At 47.0% G+C, this 11048-nt stretch overlaps 1 protein-coding gene across 11 annotated transcripts in view; it reads right to left on the bottom strand.

Moving 5' to 3' along the window:
• Positions 1–1313: 1313 nt before the first annotated feature.
• The window catches only part of TANC1 (tetratricopeptide repeat, ankyrin repeat and coiled-coil containing 1), a 227096-nt gene continuing 217361 nt past the window's right edge, over positions 1314–11048 (bottom strand). For all 11 annotated transcript variants that reach the window (XM_057318071.1, XM_048214539.2, XM_048214535.2 and 8 more), the window contains 5 exons: positions 9470–9602; positions 8014–8105; positions 6024–6170; positions 5056–5156; positions 1314–4413 (listed from right to left, as the gene is read on the bottom strand). In XM_057318071.1, the coding sequence (XP_057174054.1) occupies positions 2982–4413; positions 5056–5156; positions 6024–6170; positions 8014–8105; positions 9470–9602 (1905 nt within the window). In that variant the 3' untranslated portion in view covers positions 1314–2981. The remainder of the gene's footprint in view (positions 4414–5055; positions 5157–6023; positions 6171–8013; positions 8106–9469; positions 9603–11048) is intronic.

Raw genomic sequence — 11048 nt, 5'->3', positions numbered from 1 at the left:
AAGGTTTTAGGTGTTTTTCTATTGTATTCTATAGAGAAGGTATGTTGACATAATTTTAACAAAAGATTTTTTAAATGACAGAGCCCACCATTGGGCCAGATATCTTTTGTTTTGATTGATACACTTATTTTCCAAAGGAGGCTGGACTGGTTTTTTACATAAAAATTACTAAAAATCATTGACATCATTGATAGAAAACAAAAGATTGGTCATCTTTTAAATGTGTTAAAGAAGGCCATTTTCTCTTCTACGTTTCACCATCATAGTTTCTTGTTAAAATGTTGAAAACTAGGATGCCAATTATTTACTAAAGTGAAGTGCTTCTGCTTGTGAATGCAAATAAATCCAAAGCCAGACAACTCCTCCTGCCCCCAGACACACAAGCAAACAAACAGAGTCCAAAACCACCGACAGGAAGGGACCCCACAGGGCCCCTGCGCCGCACTTCCCAGGCCAAGCCGTTCACTGAGGACACGGGAGCAGTGCTCACCTGCCTGCAGCCCCGGCCTCAGGACGACCGGTAGCTTACCAAGAAGACTTCACTTCTTTCTGGGGTAACTGGACCAAATATCTTTACTAAGACTATATCAAACTCCTAATGTAGTTTATAATAAATTCGAGTAGTCCCACTGGCAGGTTCATAGCCAAAGTCATCTAACAATTATCTATCAGTTAAGAACACTTTTCCCTCCCACCTGGTTGTTTTGTTTTTAAGCTCTAAGTTTAATATATAGCTTTAAAGAAGGACTGCAAACGCTTTACTCAGCCTTACTGATAACAGCCGTACCCAGACAGGAATCTGAAGGAGTCGTAGGGCATACCCCGGCTTAGGACTCCACATCAAGGTTTTATCTCAATACAACACAGCTTGATGTTCACTTTCATTCCCACTGCTCTGAGACAGAAATATGTGGGTATAAAGACAAATGCATCCTTTTAGCTGAGAGCTTATACAAATGTGAAGAACTTTCATAACACAGTGTTCGGTGTATTGCCAAAGTATTTGAGAGTTACAGTACTAAAGAGAGCCTGCTGCCAGTAAAAACAGACACCACGATTTCTGGAACAGATAAGTGCAGAAGGCTCTTCGTCCTATTTCAGGCAAAAAGACTTATGTTAACCACTGAATATTCTGGGATATCTACTCTGAAATTATTCAATGAAATTAAATATGCATCTGGTAGTATTACTATAAAAATAGACTTTTCACTGTTTCCTTTAGGGTAACAAGATCACCCAGGATTAAACCAAGGCAGACCATGGTCATCAGGACAGTCTCTACTTACCCATTGTTTCATTTAATACAAAACAAATTCTATTAATATTCTTTATTCCATACGGAAAAGTACAGTAGTTGTGCAGAAACAAAACTACATAACAAAAGAGTAAGACTCTCACAAATATTAAAGAAAACAATGAACAATAAATAAGCCATAGTACTTGTAGCAGAACTCATGGAAAGCCTATAAAAATGATAAAGCTGTACAAAGTACACTTACACACTCAGGAACAAGTGTTGAAGTATGACACGAGAAGACTTCCTATTCGTACAAAACCATAATGATGCTCACAAGAACTTTACAACTATTCATTTTTAAAACATTCTGTAAATATAGAACTTCCTTCTCCCCATTCTAGAAAATAAATTTCACATCCCAACATATAAAACAACTATACTCCCACCTCTCTCAAATTAGCATTTTCACACCCTCCAATAGCACACCATTTTCATATAAAAATACCTTTAAGCCAAGGTTCATTCCTGTACCTTATCTTTACAAATGAATAATACATCAGTTTGGACTTAAGTAGCACCTCAGAGGTGTTCATATAAATGAGATAAAGTGCTGTTACTGGTATACTGTTAACATGCCATAATAATATATCGTTCAGTGCAATAACCAGCAGGAAGGAAGCTTACAAAGAACATGCAAATATATGAGTTTTTTTATGATTAGCTACTTGGAATAGTTATATTTACAAGTCTGAATACAACTTGGCTATTCAATATGTACAACATGTGACTATCAAGTCATGATTGTGTAAGAAACAAAAGCAACAACCATACCTTAACTATTCAAACTCAATACCTTCAAGGACCTTGGAACGCCTGTCCCAGGAGTGCTGTCATTGTTAAAAGTAGTTTGGGAACCAGTTGAGAGCTAATTTACGTATCATAAAGAGTGCTGTATCCTTAGTATTTTAGTCTAAATCCGTTAGCCTAAAACACCAATCATGATTCCAAATGGCTTATACGGTTTCCAAACATTAAAAACACCTTGAAGTGGGAATATAGTTCCAAAAAAGGTGCTATAAAAATATTTTTAATGAGAACCATAACACGGAACTAAACGTTAATCCTCTTAAGGGAACTACTACTCAGGGTATAATACTTGGATTTCTCGTACTTTTGCCTTAAAAAAAAAACAGAAAAAATCAGCTGTATAAGATTTATAGTCACACTTATGTTCAGCTAGAAACTTTTATATATTTGTATATAAAAATTGGGATTTGACTCAATGGAACTGAAACTTGAAAATTCCATCTTTTCAGATACATCATCTGGGTATTACACCATGAGTTAGACCTATCACTAGACATTTACATTCTCTAAGAAATATTATGATTTTACCACATAGCAAAGGCTAGGAGAAAAGTGATAAAAACCAAACAATTTCATAAGAGAAAAGCATGAGTTAATGTCTTCTTGGTGGTCTTAAGTGTTTAACTGAGTAGGCATAACTAATTATAGTTTTTAATTCTGGTTAGCATTTTTATTTATGGTGATTCCTAGCTATTTATCAAAGAAATTTTATCCCACATTCTAAATATATCAACGGCATCTGATCCACCCCGAAGGAAAAAGGAAAAAGGAAAAAACAAAACATGGCTAACAGGTAATTTTTCTCATGAAAAAGCCTTTAATTACCACTAGGAGCTAGCACACTGTTTTCCCATCCCACATACGGTTCTCGTAAGGCTCACACATTGGACTCTATGAATGATCGCTTTGGTTTTGCTGAAGGGAGGTGACTCCTGTGGGCTTCGTTACTGACATGAGGCTGCTGCTGAGAGAGACTTTCCTGATACAGATGAGAAACAGTCTTAGCGATCCTGTTATCCTGACAGTGGACTGGAATTTGGCATTTCTTCTCTTCTAGCTCCTTCGCCTGTGCCCCATTGTGGACACTTCCACCCAGGGTAGAAACAGAGCAGGTTTTGGCTTGGCCAGTATATCCTCCTGTTTGTTTGAGAGGGGGCTTCTCCGAGTTCAAGGACTGCAGGCCAGCTGCAGAGGACGCGTTTGTCAGCAGCCCCTCTGGCACCTGACAGTGCCAGGTGCGGTTTGGAGGATTGCTCTGCTGCTGGAACCTGGCAGTCTTATCCATGATGCCCATGAACGGAGTATTGCGCGGCCTGTGCTCGGCCGTCCCGCTCTGACCCAGGTTAACCACCTTGTCTTTAATTCGAACGTCCGGTCCTTGCACCTTGAAGCCATCTGAAAAACTGCTGCTCGAAGTCAAACTGCTGGTTGAGCTTGACATCTTTATGCTGCCAGACGGGGACCCAGAAGAGCCCGAGCTGGCGAGGGAGGCTGGATGTCGCACGTCGCCGCAGCTCCCTGGCCCGCCCTGGCTGAACGGAGCCACATCCACAGCGATGAGGGCGTGAGACGGCAGCGTCTCTGCAGTTTTTCTCTTGCTCGGTAGGGGGTAGGCAGCACCCTCGCCGCGCGGCAGCTGTGCGCCGTGGCTGGGGCCCAGGCGTTCTCCAAAATGGCCAGGACCGGCTCCCCCGGTCAGAGTACCCGTTCCCTCCAGACGCGGGTTTCTGCCGCCGGCGGCAGCGGCCGCGATCCCCCCCACCAGAGGACTCGGGGCAGGATTCTGGGCAGAGCCCGGCATCTTCGTGCTGCCGCTTCGCACGCCTGGCTGTCCGGGCCCCAGATGGTGGTTGGTCTTCACGATCTGCGCCTGCCGGGTAGGCTGCAGCACCAGCCCCGGCGCAGCCACGGCCTCCCGCAGGGGCTTACCCACTCCCGGCCTGCTCTGCGGGGATACCGGCCTGACTTTGGACTGCAGCCCTTCCTGAAGGCTTCGGATGTACGGCGAGGGGACGCAGGAGGATGGCTGAGACCTGGGCGTCGGGGAAATGGACTCTTCCGGTGAGGAACTTTCTTCTTCGTCAGCCTCCTCTAGAGGGATGTGGTCGTTCAGGCCAGGGGTCGGGGCGTCCTCTTCGTTATCGGAATCGTTGGGCGGGGCTGGCGGCGGGCACTGCTGTTTCTGCTGTTGGCTCCTCTGGAGTTGCTTGCATTCCTCCTCCACGCGGGCCAGGAGCCTCTTGATTTCCTGATTGGTGGGACAGAGTTTCACAGCTTCCCGCAGGTCAGCCAGGGCCGCTGCAAACTGCCTTTATGTCAAAACAGAAGACGGAGTTAGAAGCCACTAAGAACAGGCTCTGAACGGAACTGTCCAGAAAACAGCTCTGCTAAAAAGGAGAAGGCAGCTGAGTGAGTTTGGAACACTGTGTGGGGCAGGAGCCATTCCACACAAGCTGAAAGCTACCCAGCTGGGTGGGAGCGAATTCTGACCCACACCTGTGCCCTGCCAGGGCCCTGCTGTCTCTCTAAACACCACTGGGCGGGGAGTGGGAACAGGCATAAACCAGTGGGTGTCGGAATCCTTCAATACCGCCTCTCTAACTAAGAAGGCTTACCAGCCTCTCCTCCCTCCCCCCACCCACCTGCTCTAATGTCTCTAGCTGGCAGGTTCCCTGCCAGCACGACTAACCTAGGGATTCTGTGTTGCAGCAAGTGTCGGCTGGGGTGCAGGGGAGGAACGCTTACTGGGACGTCAGGAGAAAACAAAAGTCTAGCCAGTTCTCATAATATCCACTGCTGTGCCCATGGAAGCTACCAATTCAGTATTAAAAGGGATGAGAGGCATTTGCGTAATGCTTGTGAATCAGTAATCCCCAAAGTCACCCAGCAGCCGTGCTACCACAGAGACCCAAGAAGGCTTCTCTAGTCACAGATCGGACCCCAGACAGTACCTGCTGTTTCTCTTCGCCCTTGCCCTGGCATAAAAAGCTTCATAGGACTTTGGTTTCAGTTCGAGAGCCTTGGAAGCAAATTCTTCTGCCATGCCGAAGTCCTAGTGTCAACATTCAAATACATGAGTCAAAAGAAGCCATAAAAAAGGATTACAGGCATCTTTGTAATAGGAGCTTTGCTCTACAGGTTAGCGGAGAATTGGGACAGCTGGGGAGGTAGAGGATAAGGGAAGTTTTATTTCTCTTGTTTTAAAGCTGATCAATATCTTAAGAGAAGAATTCAGCAGAGAAACAAAAATTGATGATTCAAGGCAGAGAATAACGGGTAGAAGCCGTGCACCCGAAGGCATGGTGGGCGGAAGCTGCACACCCAGGGACGGGCAGACAGAGATTGGCCGGAACGCCGTGCCTGGAGCAGCTCACCCAATACGCGGGCACAGAAGCGAGCCCGTCAATGGATTTGGTGGTGAGAAGATGAAGTTAAAAAAAAAAAAAAGGAGAAAGAAGTACTGTAACAAGTCTACTAGTTACTAGTTACAAGTTAACTATGAATTAACTACTACTAATTACAAGTTAACCAATTACTGGTATACCCTCTGGGCAAACACAATAACCAGTAGGCGGATGAGAACACACCCATGTTTAACTCAGTGGTACCTCTTCCTCCAGCGTCTGGGCAGGGCCGCCCCTGACAATGTTGGCAGCACCCAGTCGGGAAGGGGCTGGCGCAGTCTGCTGGCCTCTCATTGCTGAGTCGGAGGACAGTGCCCTCCGGTGCATTCTCTCAGCACCCTGAGAGGCGGTCGTGACACTGATCACATGACGACCACCCGAGAGAAGCAGCTCACCACACGCCAAGCTCATAGAGGTGTGCGAACCAATCACACCGGGGCCCCATGCCTCGGTTGGGCCTTTACCACAAGCCAACCCTCTGCTACTGAAAGAACACACTAAGGCCCACAGCTTACATTTGTTTTTCTTCGGCAGCGAGACAAATTGAGATAGAGGGAAACTCTGAGTTCATTGAACGGCCTCATGTCCTCTCCAAATCCTTCTCGGGGAAACTTCCTTAAGGCATACTGGTACCTCTGGGCTGCCTCTTTCATCTTCCCTTTCTAGGAATCAAAAAGCAGAGAAATTCATCCTTTTCCAGGTGCTCCCGGATGAAGAGGCTCCCACGGCCTGCAGACCCTGGCGAGGTTCTCCCCTCTTCCCCCACCGAAACCCTCGGAGCACAGGGGCGAGTCCTGCTGGGGGTGCCGCCTCCCTGTCTGCACAGGCTTGGCGCAGGAAGACAGAAGACACTTTTCTAGGACGCGGTCTGTTCGTTGACAAATCGATCATTATCAATCTTAATACATCAGATTATCCTGTTACTTATATTTTTTATTACTTTTTTTTTTTTTGAGAGAGCACGCGCGCACATGTGGGAACACAGGTGGGGGGAGGGAAAAAGGGAGAGAGAATCTTAAGCAGGCTCCCCGCCCAGCACCGAGCCCAACATGGGTCCATCTCAAGACCCTGAGATCATGACCTGAGCCAAAATCAAGAGTCCCACACTGATCTGAGCCACCCAGGCGCCCCTCTGTTATATATTTTTGAAATCCATTTCTGAGATGATCCCTCATCTACAGATGTTTTAATGCTAAGTGTAATAGACGAAGAAATGATGCAGTTCTCAAGGCAAGTACAGTCTTGGGGAGAAGACTAGAGCTTGCTGTAGAATCATAATTTTTCTTTGAAGAGGAACTAAAGTACAGGCTTTAAAAATCGAACAGCGCCGCGTGTCATTTTCAAGGCTAAGAAATCCATTTGCTCAGTCAGTTCCACGGCGCAGCAGGTATGAAGTCTGTTGAAAATGGCTTGATATTCCTAACATAATTGCCTACCAAAATTCATATTAAAACCACTTCAAAGCCACAACAACACACACTCTGAACTCAATTTCGAAAGGATTCTGAGCCAGGAACCCTGCTGCGTTGTGCTAGCTGCCTACTTATTTGTTATTATTAAAAAAAGAAAAGGGAAAAACTAAATGTAGCCCACGCAGCAGCCTCATGATAAAAGGATTAAAATGGTCATAATGCAGGTTTTTTTGTTTGTTTTCAAAACATTTAATTCTGTCTAATCACAGACCTGGAAAGAGCAGTGATCCACATAAATGGCCTAAAGCATCTATGTAAGCCAGGGGTGGGCAAACCACAGCTTCTGGGCCAAATCTGGCCTGCCGCCCATTTTTACAAATAGTCTCCCTGGGACATGGCTGCGCCCATTCGCTCGTGTGTCACCTGTGGCTGCTTTCCTGCCACAGCAGCGAAGCTGGGGGGCGGTGACAGAGACCACATAGCAAAGCCTAACATATTTACTGTCTGGCCCTTCACAGGAAAAATCTGACCTCTGATCGTTATCGTATTTTGGAAATTTTACTTTAAAGTTTATTTAAAAGTTTTACTTTTAAATTATTAGTCTTTATATTTCCATCTCTAAGGGAAAATGTTGAAAAAATGAAGTCAGTCTCCTGAGTAACACAGTATTATATACTCCTGGACGATCTTAAGTAAAAATATCTCTAGAAACCGTTTCAAATTGCAGAAGCTTATGGATATTGAAACTAAAGTAATAAAGTCTTAGGAAACTTAATGATCCTTTTCTTCTGAAAATGTCTCCTGAGCGTCCCTTTCCCGCGTGTGTCACTCCCCAGTGTAAAGGAATCTCCTGCCTGAAGCCATTCTGCCTTCTTGCCAAGGCTTCAGGCCCTAAGTCTCAAACACAGACAGGTGCCTTCTACCTGGAAGGTCCCGCTATTGAGACAAGAAAGCCTGGGCCGGGAGCCCCGCAAGCATCTCCTGGAGCCCGGCCACCAGGGTGGTGTGCGGTGGCACAGTCCCGACCGCTCCACGCCAGGCTCAGAGGCTGCTCGTGGGCTGTCACATCCTAGAAAAGGGCGATACCACTTACTTTGTACATCATGTTTCCTTCCTCCATCAATTTCTGTAAAAGTATAATCAAAATATCAGGTTTGGAAGTAGCCATCGCCCAGGCAGCATTTCCTGCAAAACAAAGACGCATTCAGAGGCACGTCAGTGCTCGGGGAGGAAAGGTCACCGCTTGTGAGGCCGCACCGCAGCGAAGGCCACAGACAGCAGCCTCCAGACAATGGTAACACGAAGGGGACATGGGCTGGCCCCTGGGGAGCTGACCTCCCTTCAAATCTGCCTCACGCTGAACGAAGCACCTGGGAGGGAGGCTGTACCGGGCACACCTGTTACTCTGATGAAAACACAATACTGGGAAACCGAGGCATCAGAGCAGCCTTGCCCATCCCCCCCACCCTGTTCCTGTGGGGAATCTGGGAAAAGTCCATTAAACACGGCTTCCAAATCATCTCCTTCGCTTCCTGCAGGGCCCCCGTCGCTCCCGCACTGCGTGGGCTCAGGCAGGCAGGCTGGCTCCCCCACCCGCCCCCTGCATGGCTCGCATCTCTGCAGCCCACACGGCCCGCTCCGGAGCGCATGCAGCAGGGGCTGCTTACGGGACAGCAGGGCCCGGAGCCACACCGCTCTGCTTCAAACGCGGACGCTGCCCAGCACTACCACCTTAGGGAAGTTATGTGCCCCCGCTGCGCCTTGGTTTCCTCCGCTGTAACATGATGGGGTTATCACTACTTAGAGGGTAGCTGAGGATGAAAGAAGCTAAAACTAGAAGCTGCGTAGAATAAATCCTGAGATGGTGAACTGCCCCCAGCGGACCTTCTCATCTTCGCCTGTGTCCCCACCTCACAACTGCCGCGGGTCATAGGTCTAGCATATTAAACTACAAGAGCCCTGTTCTGGTTGCCCTGTACCCACACATTCTGAGTGGTGGGTCACGTTCCGGCCAACCACACAGAAGGGGCTCTCCCTACTCAGAGTCCCCTCTGCCCCATCAGTGTCCTCAAGGGACCCACCATCCTGTTTCCAGTAAAGCCTGTGACCTTTCCTTCACGGAAACTGCGGGGGCTGCCACTGCTCTTCCCCACGGACTAGGACGACTCAAGAACAGTGGTTCTCAAACTCGGCTGCTTAGCAGAGCCACCTGTGAGCTTTCTCAACCATGATATTGGCCTCCCCCAAAGAGATGAATGGAACCCCGCTCCCCGCAATGGCTCCCAGGCATCCCTAACACCCTCAATTCTAGACTGTCCTTCAACACTGGCTGCTGCTTTCTACCCACGCTGCAGTGATCATGTTATGAGCTATTTAAGCATTTTGGAAAACTATGATTAAATGAGCCTTAGAGAGGAAGAAAAAAATCTCTAAGCACCTGACACATCTTACTTCTTAATCTGGGACGGTAAGTCTTCATGGCCCCTGACATATTCTAGAATTTGGAGCTAACCTCCCTCTCCTGCTGCTGAAATAAGGCATTTACTGACCTAATTTGGCTCCTTTTCTCAGCAGTGTAACCACTACAGATGTGTTTCGACAACCAATGGCTCTGTCCAAGGGGCGCATGCCGCTGTGGTCCACGTGCTCAATCACGGCTCCCTTCTCAACCAGATACAGCACCTGCAGTGGGAAAGAGCCCTGAGGGGTGGCTGGTGGCAAGCGTGCCACACCGCACCCACGTCTGCATCCTGGGGAGGAGCTGGCCGTCTTGGCTTTACTGTGATCTTCCCTACCTCTGGCCATTAAGGATCCTAATGGAAATAAAGTCGACAGGAAACAGAGGAGCTGCAATCCACGGCTAAAACCCACTCTGCTATCAGCAACAGGGCAGGCGGGTGAACACTCCTAGGGAGGGACATGTTATGTACACGCACCCAAACACCGCAGATGCATACATGCACGTCCACTTCCTGGGGCACAGAGAGGGCCACAGTCATCTTTTCATCTCCAGTTACTTAGGACGCAGAATTCTGCAACAGCTCCAATGTGCTGGCAGCCTACAGCAATGGGCACTTCAGAAACGCTCAGATCCACACTGCCTGGGACGGCAGGCTGGAGAAGCTAGCAGCCTGAGATCACATAAACGCTATTATAACTCACTTTAAGGCTTAGGAAAGAGACTCAAATAATGGGAATGTAAAGAGGCAAGTTCTGAGACCATGGTACAATAGCAGTCACTTGAACATAGAACACAGAGAAAAAAACCACTTTGGCTACTCAAATTGTTCTACTCACTAGAAAAGAAGTTTGTAGCCAGCTTAGATTTTCATGTGAATCTGACAGTCCACCAGCTGCTCAAAATGACACGGGGTTGAATTCCATAATATATAAAGAGCTTCTACACTCAACAACAAAAAACCCAAATATCCCAATTTTAAAACAGGCGAAAGACATGAATAGCCATTTCTCTAAAGATGATATACAAATGGCCACCAAGCATATGAGAAGATGCTCAACATCACTAACCATTAGGGAAATGCAGATGAAAACCACAAGATATCACCTCCTCATACCATTTGGATGGCTGCTATAAAAAAGAAAGGAAGGGAGGGAGGGAGGGAGGAAACAGAAAATAATAAGTGCTGGGGAGGCTGTGAAGAAACAGGAACCCCTGTGCACTGTTGGTGAGAATGTAAACTGGTGTGACCACTCTAGACACAGTACGGGGTTTCCTCAAAAAACAAAAAACAGAATTATCATTGGTTCCAGCCATCCCACTTCTGGGTACATATCCTAAAGAATACGGATAGGTCTGGAAGAAGTTACAGGATCTTGAAGAGATATTTGCACGCCCGTGTTCACAAGTAAACACACTATTCCTAATAGCTGGAAGCAACCCAAGTGTTCACAGACAGATGAACTGATTAACACAATGTGGCAGAGCCATACGGTGGCGTGGTTTTCAGTCTTAAAAAGGAAGGAAATCCTGTTACATGCTACAACATGGATGAACCCTGAAGACATGATGCTAAGTGAAAGAAGCCAGTCACCAGAGGACAACTATTCAAGGAATCCATGTAGGTGAGGTGCTGGTTAGTCAATTCACGGAGACAAAGCAGAATGTGG

This window comes from Ursus arctos, unplaced genomic scaffold (genome assembly GCF_023065955.2).
Source record: "Ursus arctos isolate Adak ecotype North America unplaced genomic scaffold, UrsArc2.0 scaffold_1, whole genome shotgun sequence".
Lineage (NCBI taxonomy): Eukaryota > Metazoa > Chordata > Mammalia > Carnivora > Ursidae > Ursus > Ursus arctos.
Note: the sequence above shows the minus strand (reverse complement) of the source record. Positions and strands in the feature narration are given on the sequence as shown.